Source organism: Lates calcarifer, linkage group LG4 (assembly GCF_001640805.2).
Source record: "Lates calcarifer isolate ASB-BC8 linkage group LG4, TLL_Latcal_v3, whole genome shotgun sequence".
NCBI classification, from domain to species: Eukaryota; Metazoa; Chordata; class Actinopteri; family Centropomidae; genus Lates; species Lates calcarifer.
The window spans coordinates 9560914-9585368 of NC_066836.1; the positions used below are offsets into that span (position 1 = coordinate 9560914).

Sequence of the window (24455 nt, forward strand, 5' to 3'; positions counted from 1 at the left end):
CTTTTTCATTAATCATTCGCAGTCAGGAGATTTTGGGCAAGAGTCTTCACCAGCAACAGCGACGAGCACCGCGACTCAGCTGTCTAACACATTAATGTACGAGATCTCTGCTGACAGGCAGCTTCCAGGTTCAGAACAAATCAATACCATAAGCCCAGGAGCTTTTTTCAATCAAAGAGGGAACAGGCGCTCTTGTTGTGACAGGTCAGAGGAGAACAACATCTCCTTGAAGAGAGGCAGAATCTTTCTTGTAGGCATATGACATTCAGCAATTACTTCACCTCAACAAATGACCCAGGCTTATATTACATTACTCTGCTGCTGAACTTTCACTCAGCAAGCCCTCTTACATAAAAGAAAGAGGTTGTTTTCTGTAAAAGAATTATACTGCTCTACTTTACTTTTAGTCTGAAAATATTACTGCTACTGATAATAATAGTAATACACATAGTGAACATGTACGTAAAAGGTTATTTGGTACTGTTAAATTTCCATTGAAATACCAAAATATATGTATAACTGCAACAGAATGGGATGAAACCCAACCAACAAGGGCCCCTGTCTGTCCACCTGATTCACACACAGCAGAAGCATCAGACCGTGCTCACCTCATACATTTCAGGGCTTAGCCACCACAACCTGTCTCTATGGCAACAACATAAACCTGTCAGCATATACCAAAAGCTGCAATCACTGTTTTTGGTATGATATATATATATATATATATATATAGATTGTCATTTGAGAGAGAATGCAGAGAGTATGAGTTATTTTTCTTTTTTACTATTTAAATTGTGTGTGTGTGTGTGTGTGTGTGTTTTTTGTTTTTTTTTACATATTAGTAACTTCATGTCAGCTTGAACTTTATAGCTAAATGTCACTAGGTGCGTCAGTGTTGTGCACAGTCTCACCTGAGAGGGAAAAGGGAGAGGAGCTGTGTCCGCTGGTGCCTCCATTTTCTTTGCTGCTGTGAGAGGAGGATGAGCTGGGTTTGGAGGTTGACGCGTTGCTGGAGAACTGACGGGTTTTACAGTCTGAGAAGGCACGGAGAGGATCGACAAAAATCATGACATACAGTGTGTAAAATCCAGGAAGGTCATCACCAGAGAATAAATGGGTGCACTGCAGGGCAAAAGTGTAATGTTCATGAATTAAATTTTTTTTTTTTTTTTACCTTTCCAGCAGATGAGGGGTCCTTTGCACAGAGCACCCTGAGAATTCTTCACCAGGTAGTATTTTAAGTGCTTCTGCTTCTTGGGCTGTGTGGACAGCTTCAGGTTGATGTGGTTTGAAAACTCAGTGAAGTATCTGAAACCCTTTTCACCACAGCCCACACAGTTTCCTGAAAAACCTGGAGGTGACATAATAAAAACAAAATAATTGCATTATTTTTTTTTTTTTTACAAATTTATAGCACAGTCCATTGTATGACCAGCACAAGCTAAGAACAAAATATATTCACTCTACCAGCAACTTTAAAATGATGCTATCTGATAGAAATGAAAGATATCTGCTGTCTCCATCACTCTCATCTCAGACCTGGGGGACAGACTGACCTAAAAGTGCATTTTTCCCATTCTCGTCAGGCAAAAAGCGGCGGTCCACTGCACACACCAGGATGTGCTCGGGGATGCTGGGGGACTTGGCACCCACCAGCTCGAAGCCTGCTGGGACTTCGATGGGCTCTGTTGCTATGGAGACCAGGCGGAGGTCCTTGCCGGCCTGACAGAACCCTGAGAGAGGAGGGAGAAGCAGATGTGATATTTGAAGAAATAGACTGGTCTAGCTATCAGATCATCTATTATGTAAAAAAACAAAAACAAAAACAAAACATCAACATCTTTTATAATCATTAAATCTTAACAACAAGCTTAATAGTTTTTGTCTTTCACTGTATACATGCTGAGGTTTTACAGTCTCAAAGAAGGCCTGCAGGTGGGGTAGCAGTGGGGGCGTTACCGTCCAATGTGCAGCAGCCGTCTGGTGCAGGTGCCTGTAGGTAGGGAAGTGGAGGGCTGCTGCTGTCTGAGTCGTCATCGTCGTCCAGCTCCTCCAGATCGTTGGAGGAGTGGCCGTTAGAGAGCTCGTGGCCTGGTGGCTCCCCACCATGGAGGTCAGCTTTTGGCTTGATGTCTGATTGAGAGTATAAATCACATTATTTTTCACTAGAGCTGGATTACAGTGATAGGGAGCAATATCTTTTACAGTTTTGGAAATTCCAACCAATTATCTAGTAAATTTCATACTGAACAACTTTATTATTATTTATGTGGGTTTAGTGGAGCTTACCATTAGTACCAAATACATTTTTTTCAGTAAACCTCTGGGAAGTTATTAAGAAATACAGACCTTTAAAATGAAGTACTGAAATTTGCTGCAAACAACATGACTCAACTTCGGGAAATTTCACGAAAACCAAATTTCGATCATTTACTGTCACTGCAGCCTTTCAGACAACAAAAGGTGACATTTTAAGTTTTAGTAAACCTGAGACTAAACTGTTTTAAAGCTTCTGTAAAGAAAAGAGAGTTCTTTCCTATAATCCAAATGCAATTTAAAACCTGCTGTGCTCTTGGCTTTGAGGTATCCTACCTTCCATGTTACCAGGATACGGCTCTGGCTCTAGGTAGAGCTGTGTGAAGATGGGCTGCGGGTCTCCGCTGCTCGAGCGCAGCGAAGCCTCAATAGAGTTGTGAAGAACCTCTTCAAAACGAGCAGACTTCAGCTGCCCAGCATATGAATTCCCCATTATCTGTGGGAGAAAAGAGAAAAGATGCACAGTCACGACACTGTTCATCTCTACTCATTGATTAGCTCCTTACATAAGAGCGGCAAGCTCTACAGACTGGAGTCTCACACAAATGCATTTGTATTTCAAAGGAAAGCAGCACGGCTGTGTCCTTGTTAGGGTAAGTGTGTTGGTCAGTTAGGTTGTTATTTAAAATGAGACATCAGCTGCTGCATGATGCAAACTATCTATTCGATTTCTACTGCATTCGTTGAGCGTAGATGCCTCCATAAGAATGGTCTTACAGTTCAGTGTGAGATTTAATTCTTTAACTGTCGAAGCACCAGACTAAAGTGTTTTGCATCATCAGACTGTGCTGTACTTCTAAAATAATCCAGTTTTATACTTCATGAAAAGGAACAACAATCACAGCGAGGAGAGGTTTTACACTGTAAATGGCTTTGGTAGATCACAAAATGCTAATCTGTCCTATGTTAACCCAAAAGAAAAAAGAAAAAGAAACCCAAACCCTTCTTGTGGTGTCTAATAAACATTACAAATGTGCAGAGCTGATAAAATGCTAAAACTTTGCTTGTTTCAGCTTCTGAAATTTGATGCTTCGCTTTGATCTATGATAATCAGCTGAATATCTTACGAGTTTTGGGCTGCTGGTTGGACAAAAGAAGCACCCTGAATGCACCACCTTGTGTTTTGGGAAACTGTAAAAGGCATTTTTCACTATTTTCTGACATTTAACAAAACAGATAATCAAGAAAAATGATCAGATCGATCAATAAAGAGAATAATCATCGGCTGCAGCCCTTTAGTGTGTACTCTTTTGTCTTATTCCATAATAAATAATTGTGACACACACACACACACACACATGCACGCATACATGATTTCTGTGTCAGCCCAAACATAATGGCCAAGGCCAATGGCTTTTTCCAATCTTTTTTTGACTCTTTCTCCTTCTGTCACTCTGCCTGCTCTGCCCCCCACCCCTGTGCCCCCTCCACCCCAGCGTCCACTGCGGGACATCTGCTGGGGTCGGCCGTGTGGGCCCGTGTGGGGTTGGCTGGCTCTCTGGTGGCAGGTGGCAGCTGGACAGAGGGTTAAAGCGTGAGGTCTCAAAGAAGAAAGCAAGAGAAAGAGAGAGGGAATAGGACAGACAGAAAGCACTCAAAAAAAATAAAAATACTGACCAATGGCTACACTACATCATTGTGTCCATTCATTACAGCATCTCCCTCACTAATCAAACTCCCATTTTTTTAAGGTTGTCAAAACATGTCACTCGATCTGTTTTTAATACCAAGCCATTCATCAAGAGTGTTCAAACTGTGTGGGATGAAAAGTTGATAAAGAAAACAAAGGGAGGTTTTGGCTGCTTTTGTGACACATAAGTTCATCCTGATGTTTGTCCTTGGACTACATTTGACTGGCGCAGACTGGTGTTGTGGTTCACAAACACTTCAACAGCCAAGTGGAGGCCTGGTTGCAGACTTCAGCTGTTCGGAGTAAAGCTCAAACTCCTCGTTCAGGCCCTGACATGAATCCCTCATAGCTTTTGTAATACTTTTTAGCTTTGACTACATTCAGTTATATAAGTGGCCTAAACTTGAGTGCAGAGTTTGGTAATGACTGAACTACCCTCAGTCTGGCTTTTCACAGCTGTTGTGTTTTCTCAACACAGCATTAGCCCTGGATTGTAAATGTGCATGTGTTAATACTGAGACAACCTTTAAATACAGTATTGGTTTTGTTTTGGGGCAAAGGTAAATGATGGGCTGAGTGCAAGATACAGCTGCAGCTTATTCTACCAAATAAAAACACAGTATACAAAACTGAGCTAATTGAAGCTATTAAACACTTAACATAGGTTTGAATGAAAACTCAGGCATGTGTTAATTAGTTGGGTTAATCTTCAAATTAATCATTTTATCCATAAAATATCAGGAAGTAGTGAAAAATGTCAGTCCAAGATCCCACGCTGGGGTCTATAAATGTACTATTTTGCTCAACCAACAGTCTAAAATCAAAAAAACATTCACTTTACTGTCAAGCAGGAGCAAAGCCTCAGAGCTGGAACAAGTCAATATTTGGGATTTATGTTTGAAAAGGGTTTTAAACTGTTGATCAATTAACTAATCTCTAAAATAAAAAATAAAAAATTCAAAAAGTCAAAGTCTTTGAGTTGTAATGTGAAAGTACCACGTCTTCATTTATGTAAATCAGGTACAGGGAGGTGGGTGTTTGTACAAATCCAGTTTAAGGATAAGAAATAGACTTTGCCACAATTAAATCATCTCTATGTTAGTTGTACTGTTATTTTCTATTATCTTCTAGATAAACAGTGTCTTTTGCCCCAAACCTTTTTTATTTTGTCAATAATGGGCAGGGTGGGAATCAAGCTGGAGTTGCCTTTCTTTCTCCCAGCTCTCATTTTGCCCACGCCTGGACAGGTTCCAGACCCTGTGTTTACCTAACAACCTTCCTGGGGAGGAATCTGACCAACACAGACAAAAGACAAGATTAACAGTGCCTGACTGTGCTGTCAAAGAGATAAGAAGCTTAACAGAAGCTACAGTATTTCTCGCTTAACTGATGGAAGAAGGTGGCTGCATAGAGAAAACAATGACAGAGGGGGTTAAAAAAAAGAAAAAGAAAATGAGCCCGAGGGCGTTTATTAAGCTGCCGTTGCCTGTTTGATTGTTGGAGTCAAAGGAGGCTCCGGAGGGCTCTTTGGCCAGCTGACCCTATAGCCTCTGAGGACAGGTTTGTCATTAACCTCGCACAGGCCGGAGGTGAACACAGAGAATGACCTTTTATCACCTGCACAACTTGAAACAGAGCGTGATTGTGGTAGAGGTCACTTAACGGATGTTTCTAGGGTGGGATGGAGGTGGTTGCTAAGGTCAGTAGTAGTGGCAGAAAGGGGTGGGAGGGGGGGTTATTTCAGGTGAGTCAGCAGCTTGCAGTCTTGCTTGATAGATGGTCAAACATGAGTGGATTCGACCGGGGAGAGGCAGTTTAATGTTCAAAGACTAATGGCTGAAAAGCGGGCGGGAAGGTGGGGGGTTTTCACGTCAGCGAGTGGGGACTGTCTCTCAGCCAGTCAGATGGTCAGTCAAGGCCATTCCTCACCTCGTGGGTGGCATCAACAGATTGCATGAATACAACCCTGGGTCAGAACAGGCTAGACTAATCTCCGCTCGGTGGATTTGAGAGGAGCAAGACAGAGAAAATATGAGAACACAGACGTGCTGAGGTAACAGCTGAGTTGCTTAGCAGATAACACACGACCAGCGCATGTAAAAAAAAAAAAACAACAACAAAAAACAAGGTAACTTACGTTGTCAGATTGTTCCCAGGCGTGAAGGGACTTGTTCACCTCTGCTACATGCTGGGTCACCACCACTCTGCAGAAACTTTCAGCAGAGACATTTCACCGAGTGCTTCGAGACCTGGGGGAGAGCAGGGAGATCTCTGATTAGCTCACAGACCGTCACTGTCAATCATACAGTGAGACACAAATGAAACACTTCATTCCTCCCTAAAAGATATGCTGTAGCTTACTGGGGTCTGAGTATTACAGGTTCAGGTAAAAAATTCAAATTAAAAGCACCAAATTTATGGCTAAAATCTAAAAAAACATTAATCTTAACATTTAGTGTCTGAATTTGTTTTCAGTACTTATTTTTCCAAAAAACAAGTCTATCAAACGTATGTGTTCCCACTGCATTTTCATATTTTAAGAATTTTCTAGAAATCAGCCTCATCGAGTCATTTCCTGAAAAGAAACCAACAGATTAAAGCAGATTGCTGAAGTATATCTCAGGAAAATTACAATTTGTCCTGAATAGACTTTTTTTTTTAGTTTTATGACAAAATTGCATCCATCAGAAGTTTCAGTTTTCACTTGTATCAAGGAAAGTAGATTAGATGATTCAGTAATATATAGATTTTTGTGGTGGGAATGTACCATAGTATGGAAAGTAAAAAAACATGAAGTGTTTTCTGAAGCATGTATGCTACAGTTAATCTGGTACTACAGGTCACCATAGTCCAAAGAACATGCCCATTCACAAAATGAATGGGTGCACTTATGGCCTCTCAAACGTTAAGAGTGACTCAGACCATGACATATGTATTCACTGTTACAAGGCTAAAAGGCGATATGTGATACCATGGCCCTGGGGCTATTTTCATAAAAACACAATTGGGTGTTTTAGTTTGTGGCTGCACTCACCACACACACACACACACACACACACACACACGCACAAACACAAAGTCAACTCTCTGTCAGTTACTTTGACCCTTTGACAAAGTATTGTTTAGCTACTCAGTCTCTGATATAACAGAAGCAAAGTTCCCTTCGAAACACTCACTGTTACAATCTACCCAGTCATCACTTCTCACTGTGTGCTGCTATTCTGTAAGAGGGAGGCTGGTCTGGGGTCCAAGTCCTCCAAATGGCAAGTGTACACAATGCTGGTTCAACTTGCATTTACTGACTGGAACTTATTTTGTCAATGATTAGCCAGCCAATCAAACTAAAGAGTTAAAAACGTCAATGAGTCAAGACAGAAACCTGTGGCGCTTAACTTCCTGGACAACTGAACTGCTTACTGCAAGTTTTATTTAAGATAGAAAACTAATTATATCAGAAGTCAACCTAGAATTGATCTCATGAAACATACTGTTCCAGCTTGAGTATCATAACACAAGTTCATGCTTTACCTTCCACTGGGTGTTCCCACAAAAGATACAAATCTCCACCAGAGGTTCACACTCTGCTAATTACCCAGAGAGCAGAGTCTTGAAATATTTTGATGCTTATCAGACTAGTTGTGTAGGGTAGACGACACAGAAGGAGACGCAGATGGCTCGTGAGATGAAGACGAAGGAGCCGTAAATCTAGACACCAAACATGAGCCCCGGGCTGAGGCGCTTAATAAGGTCCTGGTTCTCCAGTAATGACATTTGAAGGGTTTGAGGTGTTTAGGGCTGACGTGCTGCTTTTAGTTCCTTTACTCAAAGCCAGACATGGTTCAAAGACAAACATGCTTCTTACATAAACTCTGTAATGCAAGTGCAGCTACATGTGCATGGACACCCACGCCCATCTTATGTAAACCATTCAATCGTATGGCCACATGTGATATATATACTGCAAAAATGTATTTAAAAGTTTGGTTTGATGGCAGAAAATTGACAGCACTGCTCAGATTGTGATAACACAGTTAAGAAATATCTATTTTTAGATTGTCCCATGAATTTTGTAACTATATTTTTTTGTCTACTGCCATCTGTGCTGTCTGTATTGATATTATTGCCTAGATTTCACAGTCAGTTTAACTCACTAACAATGACACACGTAAAAGTAAAGAAGTAAAACTTGCATGAATGTTCATATTCTGTAAATTGCTTGCTTAGTGCAAATGGCCACAATTTTGGTTTGAGTAAAGTGAAATGTTGTGAATTTAACTCAAAATAATAATCAGAAATTTAACTCTATACTACTGAGCTTACTTTACTTGTAGCTCTGTCTTTTCGTGCTCTCTAGCCCTTTTGTTTCTCTTTCAGCTGCATAATAACATTAGTGTTAACAACAGAGGGGAGAGAGGTAGGATTAAATTTACCTCCTATGCTTACTGGTTTGATCACATTCTGAACCAGCCGATGCTTCATGTCAAAGCCAAAGAAATGTTTTCGGCAGCTGATACCATCCATACAGTTAAACTTGGCACTTGATTTTTGTTTAAAATGGGTTAATTAAGACACTACAGGTAAGTAAAAAAAGAAGACTTAATCCAGGATTTACTTCAATTAAAACCAGCGTTCAGCCTGCGGCGTAACAGCAGATAAGATGTTAATGGGAATCTGATAAATATCTCAGTCGTTTTCACCTCATTGTTATGCTTCCACATGTAAAAGTCCATACCAATGGCTGAAATGCGGGAAAGAGCTCAGCGCACTCTTAACATTAGAAAAGCTGCGGTGAAAAGACACTGCCCGTCAGACATGAGAGAAAGGGGGATGGTTTGTGGAGGGGGGGATAAGAAATGAGGGTAAAAAAAGACAAACATCTCTCCATGTTCTCTAAATTAGGTGCTAAAAGCCCATCTCATTAATGCTACATTGGGCCCACATGTGACACACAGGAAGTGGTTTAAAAAAAAAAAGATCTCCTGTACCTTCCATGACTCCTCGACCAGTGGATGAACCCCTAAAAATCCAAATCAAATGCAGTAAATCCCAAATGTGAAGGCAGCTTTTTTCAAATATAGTCCATGTGAGATAGTAAATCCTTTTGGAATTTGTCAATATCCAGGCAGCATATGGAGTTTCACTCTTCTCTGGTCTCAAGTCACCTTTGTCATGACCCTCTATAGAGAGAAATGGGAATCTCACTGTTTCCCTCAGTACAGCAGAAACCCTCCCTCTCTCTCTCTCTTTCTCTCGCCCTCGCTCTCTCTCTCTATCACTCACTCACATTCAAACAAACACACACCAAACACACACACACATACACACAGACCCCTCCCCCAAGTCCCCCATGCCCTCCTCTGTCCTGTGCCATTTGCCAAGGAGGGAGGGAATCCACCAGGGGCTCATTCATCTTAGCCCTGCTGACCCCCCGTGGTGACAGATGCTCTTGGAGGCCTGCAGAGCCGTGGGGGGAAAAACAAAGAAGGGTGGGGTGGGGGTGTTGGACCCGCATCTCCCTGCTGCCACGCAGCCAGGGCGCCCTGCCACGCGTGACCCCCAGCACGCCAAAACATCTGCCGTGGGGGCCATTCTGCATGGTGTGGAGGTATTTGAAAAAAAGGGAGGAAATCTTTAAACTTTCGCTCTCACACTCACCACATTCAACTTTTTTTTTTTTTTTTTTTTTTTTATTGGGGGCCAATTCAGAGACAGGAGAATCTGTCTCAGGTCAGCTTGAGCATTTTGTCTTGGTAGCCTTGCCCGGGATTGACCCCACACTGGGGTTTTACTCCCGCTATAAATACCAGCGGCTCATCTGGTCAAAATAAATAAACGGAAATGCACCACAAATCAACAGGCGCTGGCAGATGTTGGGGATTATATGTCATTATAGCTCTGTGATCAATGCTAGTACCTTATCATGAAGTTGCCAAGAGAAGAGGGAACTCGTTTTGAGGAAATAAGAGTTCAACTCCAACTGTACTGTACATGAAGTTAGGTATGCGTCACATCATGGTTGGGAAACAAACACAGTCAGATTTACCTAAGTTTACACTGAAATGTAGGACATCACCTTTTACCCTTAAGTCAAGTTTCCTCATAGATTCTGCCACTAAGCAAAAAAGTTTTCAGCAACTACTTTTGCGAAACATCATTTTTTAACCTTTTTTTTCTATTCCGGTTTGCTGAAAAACTGTAAACACACTTGACAACTTCCTGGCAGTGAAAGGGAAACCCAACCAGCTGTCAGATTGTCAAGTCTAACTGCAGACTATCAGGACATTATTTAGACTGCAGTTTCATGTTTTTAATACAGTGTCTTTTTCATTCACTGTGGCCTAACCCTAAACAAACCCTAAACAACAGACTTGTAGCCCACAGCACCTTTAACCTGCTGTGTCCGTTCTTCTGCAAACTAATTAATGTCAAGTAAAGTCAGCAAGAATTTGTCAGGTCAACAGTAGGTCTGAGTAAACTCACATCTACTTGATAAAAGGGTCACAAGTCTCTCGTTATTGCCAATATTTCCCAAAGGATAAGTTGATTGGCATCATTAAGTCTTATAAGAAAAATGCTAATGCAGAATTAATTTAATTTGGTTTTTGTGTGACATTTAAGTTAAAACACAAAATAATAAGCACAAGTAATAAACTCATTTGTATCAGCTATTTTATTCCTGTTGCCATAGATACTCTCATTATCAACATCTCCCTTTTACAGGCCCAGGTGTCTTGCTTCACTGGGCCGTGTGACTGATGTTCCAGTTCATTACCACAGACACAGTCAACAGTTGTTTTAATCAAGTCGTGTACAGCTCTTCTCACCTCCTTTCCAATGGTTATATTAGGGCGCAGTCAGTGTGATGGCTGCTGTAAACCACCACGCGAGCCAATCGGGGCCCCCCATTAGTCCTTACAGCGCTTTCATGCACTCATTTCTCTCAATCAGCCACATTTGTCTAAACATTGGGCTTGAGTTTGACTGTGAAATTTGTCCAGCTATTGCTAATTTAGACCACACACGGGACGTATGGGCAAGTCTCCAGCAGTGCATCAGATTAGATTTGACATTTTAAGCAGTGGAAATGTTGTAAATTAACTGTTAGTTATCAGGTGTAACAAAAGTAAAATCTCTACTGTGTGATCCATCTGATACAAGCCACAAGTTCAACTGGGGGAAAAGAGCTGTCAGTGTGATTTATGCCTAAGCCCCTGACTTTGACATGGCCTGTTTTAAATAGCCCATTTAAAGCGGGGATAATGAGTAAACCCAGCATTTTCTTTGGCCTCAAAAGACACTGTGCAAAAAAAAACAAAAGACTGTGGATTGAATGCTTGCCCCCCCCCCAAGGCCCATCCTTCACCGCTGCATTGAGCTCCTGCTAAAAATCCTTGACAAAGGGGAAGTATCCTCTGCCACCACCACCTGAGGAAAGATGCGTCACATGACCAGATTTTGTGCTCTCAAATTCAGAGGGGAGGGGGTTCTTCCTCCTTTAGGATTCCCAGAGGAATGCCACAGCTTTGTCTTAGCTGACTCAGCAGCTGCCGAACACATGACTGTTGTTTGGAGCAGCTTGGAGTGAGCTATGGTAGGAATCATCTACCTAAACTGCTGCTGCTCCGACACTAATGAACTGACCTAACTGACCTATCTAACCTAACACATATGGATGGCTTCCATATATTGCATAACATGACAGGTTGAGGCTCTGATGTTGCTGGCAAAATGAAAAGTCACCTACAGATCAGGTTCAACTGACAAACTGGGAGATGAGAGATGAGTATCAGGTGGGGAGGAAGTACAATGGTCGAGGTGCTAATTAGCACGTCTGACTCTTATAATAAGAAAACAATCCCGCGGCTCAACTGTCAAAAAACAAAACAAGAAAACGAAACAGCCACCATGTGAAAATTCCCGCAACAGGAGTCCCTTTTTCTGCTCGCTTCATGTGGGCAACCCGACGCCAAGGGTGTGAGGACTCGCACTGTTGTTTACTATCCGGGTGGCAGTCCACAGCTCTAATTTCCTTATAAAAGCCCCACAACCTTCTTCGAGGACCCCGCCCCCCCCCCTGCCCTCCTCAGGACTACCTGCTGGGCCCTGAAGTGCAAATCGGCGCTAGTGAGGATAGCAGATGAGCTAAGGTCATTCGTGGCTTTCCAGTAGGCCACACAAACAAAGTCAAACATTCCAGCTGAATGCCATTGCTGAAGTCGGCAGCAACAGAGAGAAAGAGAGGGAGAAGGAGACTGAGCAGGGCTCAGTGGAGATAATAGCCTGAGGGTGTGTGTATGTGTGTGTGTGTGCATGCACGTGCAAATATGTGTGTATTTGTGTGTGTGTGTGTGTGTGTGTGTGTTCTAGGGGATTATCTGTGGAACTATAAAGTGGGGTGAACCAGGGTTTAAGGCCTGGTGTGACCAGAGGGAACGGGGGCAGGGTCCAGGGCCTAAGGAGGGGCGGACAAAAGGAGCATTTGGGCAGATGAAGAAGCCATCATCATTAAGCCACTGGAAGTTTACTGTCCAGTTATAAAACTCATTTCAAAATTAGGGGCCAGGGGGTGCGTGTGAAAGGGCAGCGGGGCTGGGAAGGCCCGCGAGGGGCTGGAGGGTGGGTGTAGTGACTCACTGAGGGAGCGTAGAGGCTAATCCATTAGGGGACAAGTAGCCTTTGTGTTAACACTAGGTTGATTGGAGTGGTGACCTTGCCACACACTTTGGCCCAGCAGATGAGTTTAAGGGCAAGGCATTTAACCTTAAACTAAATGTCGGCCACAGACAAAGGCCGGCATCATTTAATGGCAAAGGCCTACAGAACAGATAACTGATGCAGCACAAATGAAAAACTAAACTTGTTAAATTAGCCAAGTCTTGAATGACACTGTTAGCTACTTGTTTACAACAAAATGACAAATACAGTGACTAATATTTCAGCATATTGCTCAAAAAATGTAGCTCTAAATTGAGAGCTAAAATGTGGCTCTCTCTTCTATAAAAATGATCAGCAACTGATTTAAGAGACAATTAATCATTAAAGTAATTTTCTAAAGCTTTTTATTGATCTATGGAAGCAGTCTAATCTCATTGGCTCCACCAGTTTTGACATCCAGTTCCATTAAAGGCAGAAAAGTCTAAAAGTTACAACTGTATAGAAAACAATGCTTTCCCATCGGTTTCTGACATGACTGATCAAAACAATGCAACTGGACGTGGCTGATAGCAAAAGGTTGTGTGTTATTATGGTTATTGTTAATGAATGTTATACTAAAGAAAAGGTCAAGAAACTGCAAAATATTGTTTTTACTTTGGGCCTCTACCATAAATAAATCACACAACCCACAGTTTCAAAGCTCAAACAGCATCATCGTTTCATAATGTGACCACACATTCACAGAGATCTGCTCCCACGGCTGTTATCCCCCCGATGAAGTGAAGGACGAGTGACAGTTTACAATGGCGTTCATGGCTGCGTAATAAAAACGGAAGGCCTGTCAGTCAACCCAATCTGCATTTTACAACGCTGCCGGGTTGAATACCAGTTCACCCAAATCGGAACAACAGGGAGAGACACAGGACCCTAATGCATTTATGGACTTATTCAGGGAAGCCATATTGAATAAGACAACAGTGAGTTCTATTTCATACAGTAAAGCTGTCACCGATAGCGGTCAAACAACGGTCAATGGTAAAGGGCAAGAGGAGCAAGACTAGAGCAGCAACAAGAGTCTCTACATTTTTATATTTTTATTCTGCAAATGCAAAAATCATCCCTGATCTGATATGAAAAAATATTTAAAACAAAAAATAAAACTTATTATAAACAAATGAATCACTTTATTTAGCAGGTCGATTATTGTATCTTACTCTAACCCTGAAAATGATCCTCCACCATCACAACAGCTTCTTCTAACATCTGGTCCACACCTAATGGCTCATCCCAGAGTAGATCTTTGATGATGGTTGACCAGGCCTTGTTCTGGTCATAAAGTGTTGTTTAGACAGCCCTATTTGTTATGGGGTGTAAAAGGAGAGCCGTGGATCATGTTGAGAGGACCGGCGCTATCAAAACATTGGCTCTTATCAGATGACACAAGCTGGCAAAGGGGTCAGGTTTTCTGCTTCCAGGAGCCTCCACACCACAGGTCTGAGGTGGGATGAGAAACTAATGATGAGATGATCACTGTGTTACGTAACTCTTTAATAATGTTAGCCTCACTTACTATTGTTTGACCTTTTTCAGTATCGGTGCCAAAACACCTGAGTTTTGGTAACAACACCAAAACATACAGTATGTGTGACAAAAAAATCTCAACTAAAGATGCACTTATTGTCTTTTTCTGTATTAGCCTTGTGTATTTTAAGGTCTTCATCAGTGAATGGAACTGGCTCAGGTATCATCATGTGTCATAAGTGTGGGTGTTTATCACATGGTAACAACAAATAAACTCAGGACTAATAATTGTGGAAACTGTAATTCCTCTCAATTTAAACTCAAGCAAATATTAATGAACTATTTCATTTATTTATGGACACTATACTCTCTGTATGTGCTGACTTGTATGCTTGTATGTAGTTGAAAATGAACTTTTCTTAAATAAAAAATACTGTACAATGAACAGAATTATTATTCAAATAAAAAAAATTGAAATATTTATGAATGTGACTAAGGCTTTAATGCAAAAGTTCGATATCTGATGGTTTCTGATACTCCTCTGGTACTTTTAGGTGTAATAACCTGCTCTACAGCTGTTATAAATTACGAGATTAACTGATGGATATAAATTTTATTTTGATAATCAATTCATTTTTTAAGCCTTTTCAAAAGAATATATGCAAAACAAAACCAGCTCTCCACTGTTGTGGATGCACTGCTTTGCTTTGTCTTACATGACAGTAAACTGAACATGTTTGGGTTTGGGACAACTTATGATTAATTAATCAATTGAGAAAGTAATGAGTACATTAATTGATAATGAAAGCAGTCTGTAGTCGTAACCCTACTCTGCTCTACTCATCATACTCTAAATGGTGAAGGCAAGTTGAAGATAAAGACGTCCATTGTCTGTGTCTAAGGAACTTTGCTAAATATTTTAGATGCTTTAAGTGTTTTTTCTAAATAATGGAATACAGATGAAAGGCACTGATACAAAAGGCAGGCGATCCACTCCACTCCTTCCTCCCTGGAAAGTTCACACCGCTGACACACTAACCTAATTTAGCCATGCAGAAGTACTGAGTGCTCATGGAGAGGACATAAGAAAGAGGTCTGTTGTGTTTATCAGGCGTCCAGAGAGAGATCCACCTTTCACAATAGGACTTCTCCTTTCTTTTCCTCCCTGAAAAAAAGTCCCGGCCACCTTGAATCTATTTGAGTGACACCGTGACAAAGAGGCTTCTTAATGTCCTGACGAAGGAGCCTCCTCCCCTTTCCCTCTAAACTTCCTTAGCGGGCGATCAGCTGTATCCATCATGCCCCTCTTCCTGACCCCAGGCGGCACTGCTGCATCCCTACCCCCGTTGGGCCCTCTCAATCTCTTGCTGCATCTCCTCCATTACCCCCCACCCTCCCGATTAATAAGCACCAGGTTGCCCGCGGTGACAGGGCCCACACTTAAATCCCATCAGCCCTCCTTACCGCAGCAAGAGCCACGGCATCAGCAGGACTCTTTTTGTCTTAATGGGACAATAGAAGCTGGGGCCATCCTTTGTTGAGGGCTTGACCCCACACACAAACCTTGCTGATGAGAAAAAGTGACAGTAAACCTATTCAGACCTGGTGCCACTTCATCCTACCCTGATCTCTCTGAGAGATTGATACTTTACCAACTGGCAGATGTGACAGGGAGCTTTGGACAATATGGTCTGCCAGGAAAAAGTGGTGGTAAATAAGGCACTCAGGAGCAAAGTGATAGAAATTTTGAATGAAAAGATGTGAAAAATATTTTGATTTCAAATGCATTCCTTCTTTCTCTTCTTCCATGTTTTCTAATTTAGTCTACAGGTGGAGCTAATGGATAAAAGGGCCATTTAATATTTATAAATGTATATTGAAATAATATATTTCAAGAGGTTTCTACGTGTCACATTGTGTGTCACAGTTACAGTTTCTCCCAACTCTGCTGTCACACCCATTGCAGCTAAAATATTCTAATTATTCTACAACTTAAATGAGTAAGGTCAACTTAAAAGAACAGTTCATTTGACACACATTAGATCAGAATATATATCCCACTCGCATATCTATCCCTTCAATATAAGGCAATAGTCAGCAGTCAGTTATCTTAGCTTAGCAAAAAGGCTGGAAATGGGGAAACAGTTGGACTGGCTCTGTCCAAAGGTAATAAATCCCACCTATAAGAATCTCTAAAACTCAGTAATGAGCACTTTATATCTCCTTTGTTTAGTCTGTAAAAAAACTCACAATTTTAAGGGCAGCTGTTTGTTTTTCTCCACAGTAACTAAGGGAGCATTTGTTGTGCAAAAAGGAGACAAAAACAGCAAGAACACAGCCCAAGTGGATTATCATACTACAAGCGTAGCCAAGTGTAGTTTAAGCATTCCTAACTTGTCACTGCTGCATTTATCGTCGTGAAGAGAGAGAGAGAGAAATATGTGCTCAAGTATTTAGCTTTTTTTCTTGTTAAAGAAAAAAGTTTTGCTATAGTCAAGAAAACATTGGACAAAGCAGATAGCAACATACAGACAAGTGACAAATCAAAGGAAAATCTGACACTAAATGTCTTAGCAAAGTGTTGGACCACCATCAGCCCCCAGAACAGCTTCAATGCTCTGAGCACTGACTTAATGCCAGTCAATTAGCATTATTTTAAGTTATTTTGGTATTAGGTCTCTGGCAATCTTCTGAAAGAATGGACACCATTCCTCTACTCACTTGGTGTTTTTTTCACATGTTGATACAAAACCTCTCTCTATTCAGTCAGGTTGAGATCTGATCACTTTGAAGGCCTTGTCACCTGTATGGAGGCATCCCCCTTTGTCACTCATTTATTGAGTTTTTTCCTCCTCTTTGTCTAGACAACGTTTTATAAGGCAGGGACTGCCTCTCTATTTGCTGCCTGTATTTTCTGGTTGTTCTCGAATTGGAAATGTGCATGTAGAGAGGATGAAAAGAAAGAGTTAGACACACACACACAGAGAATGACCTCCCCTGCCACAGAGGAACGTTGAGTCCTTGCAGCAGAGGGCTGGGTCTTGGTCACCGTAGCCTTGGACAAGCTGTGACAGCCTATGGAAAGGCCTTCTGCTACAGACAGCCCTCTCCCCCACAAACCCTGGCAACATCAACACACAGTGACCTTGTGTTTCAATTTGAAGAGAGAGGGAGAGAGAGTGAGTGAGAGGGTGAGTGGTTGGATTGTGACAGTATTTGTATATTTGTGAGTGAGTGTGTGAGTGGGTAGGGAGGTGTGGGACAATATATGTGGGCAAAGGCAATGATGCTGCTGTGGAAATCTGGCTACAAGCCTGAGTGTTTCCAGCTGTTGTTATCACACGTCCTGCCATTCACAGCGACAATACCAAAAACACAACACTGCAGGATGTTTCTTTAAACTTTTTGTAGCTGCTAAAAAACTGCCTTATGACCTACACACAGTTGCAACAAATGTTTTTTAGTTGATTATCTTTTAATCTGTCAATTGTTATGATGAATCAGTGAATCTTTTAGTCTATGAGATGTATGGAAGTAGTGAAAAATGTCTTGTTTTGTTTTGCTATCTGGCCAAAACCCAAAGATAACAGAGAGATCCTCACTGTATCCTCAAGCTGGAAGGAGCTAAAAAATAGCTGAAACCTATCAATTTTTTTTCATAAATGACTTAAAAAATATTTGATTTTCAGAGCTGTTATTAAGCTATTACATTATTTCAGTCTTATAAAGGATAACCAATCAAAAGGCACAGTTTACATGACTAAAAAATGATTCAAGAGTGTATAGACTTGTGTAATCATCAACTACTGTAATGAAAAGCAGAGCAGCTCTGAAAATGTTTAGTGGCACGGTTGCAGGTGGCACGGTGTTAAAAAGCAATCATAGTAAGATAATAAATGTAGAAAATGATCACAGTTGTGTCTAACTGCCATGTTAATAAAAACAACCTGACACTTATTACAAAGACCAAAACAAAGAAATTCAACCTTAAACCTTTAACTTTCCTTAAGAGTATTGTATTATGATCTAGCCTGTGACACAGCACACACTGTACTCTTTAAAAAGAACACGTAAGCTGCAAACAGTAATTTCTGGCTGCAGGTACTGTTCCACTGGAGTTGGCATCTGTGCACAGGGGAGGGAATACAGCGGAACACCCTGTGAGAACACACTGTTCCATAACAGTGCTATGCAAGAAGGGATTCTCAGCTGGATGCTTTCCAGGTTTCAATGGCAAGAATGAGGATATATTATTACTAAGTGCTCTCCACAGGGCCGCATGCATACCGTGCTGCTCATGAGCTCACGTCGGTGTAATGGAGCCTAAAATGGGAGGAACGCTGTAGACATGAGACAAGCACTTCATGCCACAGTCCTCTTGCGATGTGATGCGAGATGCAAGGCCACTCAGGTGTCGTGGGTTTTTTAACCTCATTTGTTTATTACGGACAGAAATGAAAAGAGTTCAACTCAAGGAACAAAAGACCTCCTTCACCTTGACATGCCAACACTTCCCCCGCACCCACACACACAAACAAATGAACTAAGCGTTTCATGGTGACCCTTTGACTTTGCTGCGGACACGCTTCTTGACGAACGACTTGGGGGCACGTTCAGATAAGTTCCATCCATTTCTGTCGGGGAGCTATTTCAACTTTGATCTGGGCGTGGGGTTGCAGAGAAGAAGAGGGCAATGGAAGGACCAATTTGTAGCTTTTAACATATTATGTTTGTTTTAGCTTTATATTTAGATGCTTTTACTAGATGCTCTATAAGAGTGCCATCGCGAGTTGTAGGAATAGTAAAAAGTATCATTAATGTTATATATATATATATATAGAGAGAGAGAGAGAGGGTTAAAATAAACCAGGGACTGGGTTCATGGAGTCAGTCGGCTGGTCAACCAGGAGATCCAGCGGTGACAGATAAGAACCTGTCCTGCATGTCAGAATCAGAGATAACAAACAGGATAACAGGAAGTGCCATCCACTAGGGTCATGTTCCACTCATACATAAATGTACACACACGCAGACAGACACACACACACACACACACACACACACACACACACACACACACACACAATTAGCATAAGGAGCCATCCCCCCCTTGCAACAAAGAGCAGGATGTTCAGACCAGTCTTTCTGACTGTACTCCTACGTATAGCATATAGGGGTGTGAGAGACTGAGGTACTTTTTAGCTCAGAGAAAAGTCATGTGAACTACCTCTCCTATTCCCCTCTCACTCCTGAGCAGGCCATAAACACACTGAGGCATGAAGCAGGCTCACACCCAACAACAGCACAAATTCATGGTCAGACATTTGACCGAGAGTGATTGGTCCCAGAATGAAGTTAAATAGTTAATTAATGTACTGATGTAACTCCACAGGGTTATCACGATGATTAGAAAATGTGCAACATCTCAGCAAATACAACAAGAACGGGGTTGAATGGACCTTAGATGCAAATGTGTTAGCTTTTGAAATTAATTAATTTGTAATTAATTTTAAACACCTAATATTAAATAAAATAGATAAAATGAAAGATGACAAATAAATGAAATAATCGTTTCTGCTTCCTGCAGGTGAAACTAAGATATAACAGCTGATGGTGGAGGGCTTTGAGGAAGAAGCCCCACCCCCACAGGAGGGATCAATGCACATAAATGGAAGAGGTCACAGACCTTTGACATCTCCTTTCAGCCGGGGGAGGGGTGCGGGCCTTTGTTAGATTGGCTTTAATGATCCAATTGTCGACTGTGTTATACACCTTCATACAGTACGTACGGTTCGGCTCACTTTTCTCTCCACCCTGTGAACACGCCACCCTTATGTATGTGCATCGTCTTGAACCAGCCAGCTATAAGTGTGAGGTCTGGATTTGAAAAAAAAAAAAAAAATCTCACTTGCTGCCTGCATCCAGCTGCCTCACCTCGCTCTTCATTACTCCCACATCTGTTTTAACCTCTTCTCCCATCTCTTCCCCTCCTCAGCCTCCCCTACTCCTCTCCAGACCTTATCTGCTTTCCCTCCCTCCTCTTTCATGCTGCATTTTTGAAGAGAGATTTGGTCACTTACAAGGCCAGGCAGGAGAGAGGACGACCACCTTCTAAGATACTTTGATGCTTTGAAGCGAGACATTAAATAAATCTAATAATCAGATCAGGGATGAATGGGTGGCTTAAGATATACGCTTGATTACAGCAAACTATTAAACCTCTGCTTTTCAGTAATAGAAACTAAGTCAGCTGGATCTGTTTTCCTGCAACAATAAGAAAAACATCCAACCTTGACAGTGCTATTACGGTCTGTGTATACTTTCCCTCCCTTTTATTTAGACTCAGATACTACCAGTGAACACAGTGTCTCTGGCATTCCTGACCCTCTATAAAGAGGACAGGTTAAAAGTTTACTAGCATCCATGCGGAACACATTTGGCTCTGCAGATCAGCACTGATATGCACTTTGGTTCTAATGCTCAACTGAGAAAGAGCATTATGACACAATCTGATATGACCTCACTGTTTTAATTAACTCCATCCATTCAATTCTGGTTCTAAGCAGCCTACAGCACTTAATCGAATGCTTCTAACTGACACTGGACAGATTTAATGTTAAGGCAATAAAGATGTTTCTGTGAATCGTTTTAAAAAGTACTGAAATGAATCCATGATTTCTATGTGAGTTATTTGTATCTGGCATAAACATATGATTTAATCCAGCTTTATATGTCTACTAACAGTGGTTGGATGTAACTAAGTGCATTCACTCAAGTCCCATGCTGAAGTACAGCTTGAGTTTTTCCATTTAATGCTTCTTATACTCCACATCATTTTATGGGGAAATGTTTTTTTTTACTGCTCTACATTCATCTGACAGCTTGACACAGTTACTTTACTGATTAATATCTTACACACAAAATATATGATTTATATAGAACGATGTGATGCATGTGTTGTGTTGATGTTGCAGATGAAACTACCCAGTAATATATAAACCAGTCACAATCAGCTTCACCCCTGCGAGGTACAACATCAAAATGCTACTTTTCCATTATGAAGACACTGTCTTAGATACGTTAAGAACATTTTGCTGATAATGTAGTTTTACTTAAGTAAGAATTTGAGTACAGGACTTATACTTGTAATGGGGAATATTTACATATTTTGTGGTGCTATATTTTAAAATATCTGAATACTTTCTCAACCACTGGTTTTTATTTATTTGATCAGCTATGCTCAGATCACGGAGTGTGTTTTATTGATGCCATCATCTCTCCATCTCAACATAAACATGGGGCATAAGGCAAATTTTTGAAGAGGGTCCTGACTCCTGCCTCAGCAGTTTGATGAATGACGGCTGTTTTGAGGACCACCTGTTTTTCTGGTTCCCTGTCAAAAAGTGCGAAACAAAAGTGCTGATCTCTCTAGTCTGGATTTTGTCCCTCACACCATCTGCAATCAGGATCAGAAAAGCCCCTCTGAAAGGGATCAAGAGAAGCATCTGCCTGCGCTGCTGACTGGTCCCCGGTGATGTTTTTGTGATCTAAAATGCGAATGATCTGTGAGGGTGTTACATGTGAAAGATTTCGCCCTCGCAGATCAATATTAAAAAAATGACATGTTTCTGGAGCTGCCTGAGGCCAAAGCAGAAACTGAAACCTCTGCGTTGCTGACTGGATTGATAATCAATTGCCATGTACACCATTTTGTTATGACTGCATACAGATCTGAGTGACCCATCACACACCGGCTTGTCATAACAGAGAGCAATAATTAGAAAAATATCAGCTTTCAAATGTACATGCATCTTTTGTTTTTCCCCCCAGAAAATACAGAGAGAAATATTGAGTGGACAACTGAGCTAACGCACGGCCTAAACAGCATAAGCGGAGCCCTGACTCACTCCAAATGATACTGAGGGAAGAATGAGAGAAAATAAACCAATCTGTTACCCTGGTGACAATTGCTTTATGTACAAATGGATGCGAAATACTCATCTATCCACAGGTTGGTCAAGCTTTTGACGCAAGAAATGTCATGCTGCATTTTTTGGAAAACCTCTTTGCCTCACAGCAGGTCCTCTGCACAATAAAACAACCGTGAATGAGAGCTGGGGCAAAAAATAGAGAGGGAGCCATTATCATAACAAGATAAAAGGTTGACACAACAGTATTTTGAGCAAGCTAAAGGGATGTGTTATTATTTTAAATAGGTCATCTTTGGAGGGTGAATGGGAATCATGATTAACTTTAAGTATATCTCATTTTAGTTCATTTCAATTGCTAAAGGTACACTTGTAGAGTCTGCGTGTGTTTATTACTCATCAATGACATACAGCCTGACATTTTGAATATTGGAAACGTACAGTAAACTTGTTGTGAAAAGGGGAATAATGGCGGTCTGAATATTTGAGGCACAATTTTCAGTTTTCAAAACTACATCAAACTCATTTGCAGAATTTCCAGGTCAAATGTATCACTCCTGTTTGTAAAGTTAAAAAAAAGTTAAGATGCTGCAGTCACGCAAACCAGCACTAAGCCTCAAGGGCTTCCCCAAAGCACCATGGGAGAATGAGACGTCTACTTCAAGGCTAAAGAGAGAAACCTGTCAGAGCGCAGGAGTGGTGTCACGGGGGCCTTACTTACTTACTTATCTCCTCCCCAGATTAAGTCCCAATTGTTCGCTCAGGAACAAAGGCGACCAGTGAGGAAACCAGCCCCCCAAGGGCCAGATGGTCAGCGTTCAAAGCCCCCCTGACCCCTCCAGCCCTTGCCCTCTGTGACAGGGTTGCGCGTGTCCTGGGCAAGACAGGCCACCCAGCAAATTCCCTCTGCAAGCTGCTCAGTACAGTGTGTGTGCTCACATGATACTGTACTATCTCTCTGACTTCAATGGATGTTTGTCTTTAGTAGAATACCTACTTTTTTACAGCCATTACTGCCAGATAGAACGACAATACAGTCAATGGCAACAATCAGGATCTTAAGCAGTATTTTTAATCATGTATAAATTCTGGAGCTGCAAATTTTAAAGCTGAAAATGTAAATTATAAGTGACTGGACAAGAAGAGAGATTAAAGTGCAGCATGACTGGAAATTAAGCTGCCTTATCACAAGGGCATCTCTGATTCTTGATTCTGGTAAAGTTAACATCTCTGCTCTGCTGTAGCTTGCAGGATCTTGTAATGTGCATTTTGGAGGTCCGGGGTAGTGGAGGCACCAGCAATGCAACCTTTGTGACACCGAACATGAGGAATGGCAAGATTAGACTCAAGTCAAGACAGACTGGTTTGCCTGTAATTACAATGACAAACCACCAAAGACATCTCCCAGCCAAGCTTATCTGATATGACTTTATCTAAGCTGCTGAAGCATGTTTCAACACAGAGCCTTAGGCAACTGTAACAGTATTCAGCAGACAAACATGTAAATTAATGGCCCAGTTCCAGATAAATGACTTTGTTAACCATGATAAATCAGCAGGAGTGACGTTTTAAGGAATGAAATAATTGTGTAAAAGGCAGGACAGCCTGATGCCCAACTACTTAAATACCCATTAGATAAATGAACTGACTGCTCATCTGGATTGAAGTATCACCAGATGTTTTTTTTTCTCTGCCACAGGAAAGGCTCACATTCATATGCACACATTCACACTGCAAAACATGTTAATTAAAGGACTAATTAAAGACATTTTCAGCCGAGCATCACTGACAGCCACAACATTAAGCAAGGCTTGTTAGTGTAAAATGTAAAGGAGCAAACACAATAAGAAAAACAGATATAAAACTGATTTACAAACTTATAACTTCTATTTATGAATGAATTACCTACTAATTTCCTTGCGCCGTGCTTACATTGCCAATTTTTTAAAATGTCAACGTCAATTTGAGATAAAAGGTAAGAAAAAAAGAGGAAAGGAGTTAAGAGCCAGCTTGTGCTGCGCTGAAACAAACTTTAAGCATCTGTTTTAGCCTCGCTGACGGAGCTACAGGCTGCGGTGCGACCATCACCCGCAGAGCGTTACCAACCAATAATGAATGTTTTTTGATATGACGTGTAATATACTGAACAGGTGTTGAACGTGAATGTACAGAAACGTAGACCTCCCCCCGCCCCGCCCCGCCCGTGCATGCCTACCTTTATCCGCACGGTAACGCGTTACACGGCCATGTCTACGTAGAATCGGGTGTCTGGGTTAAAATTCGCGTCCCCGGCTACACCAAACCCCGCTACACCAACACCACCGCCGATGCCTCCGCTGCCGCTGCTGCCGCTGCCGCTCTGGTCGCTCCCCTGCTCCGCTACAGCTGATCTGTGCACGTTGAGT

The 24455-nt window shown here is 41.5% G+C and overlaps 1 protein-coding gene across 3 annotated transcripts in view; it reads right to left on the minus strand.

The window, feature by feature from the left end:
- Positions 1 to 24455, minus strand: part of greb1l (GREB1 like retinoic acid receptor coactivator) — a 41301-nt gene extending 16846 nt beyond the window's left edge. For 2 of the 3 annotated variants that reach the window (XM_018676320.2, XM_018676319.2), the window contains exons 1-7: positions 24266 to 24455; positions 6084 to 6195; positions 2593 to 2752; positions 1960 to 2133; positions 1557 to 1733; positions 1175 to 1351; positions 912 to 1034 (exon numbers count right to left, since the gene is read on the minus strand). In XM_018676320.2, the coding sequence (XP_018531836.1) occupies positions 912 to 1034; positions 1175 to 1351; positions 1557 to 1733; positions 1960 to 2133; positions 2593 to 2749 (808 nt within the window). In that variant the 5' untranslated portion in view covers positions 2750 to 2752; positions 6084 to 6195; positions 24266 to 24455. Of the gene's footprint in view, positions 1 to 911; positions 1035 to 1174; positions 1352 to 1556; positions 1734 to 1959; positions 2134 to 2592; positions 2753 to 6083; positions 6196 to 8931; positions 9309 to 24265 lie in introns of those variants that run through there. The other variant, XM_018676318.2, reaches the window with a different exon arrangement.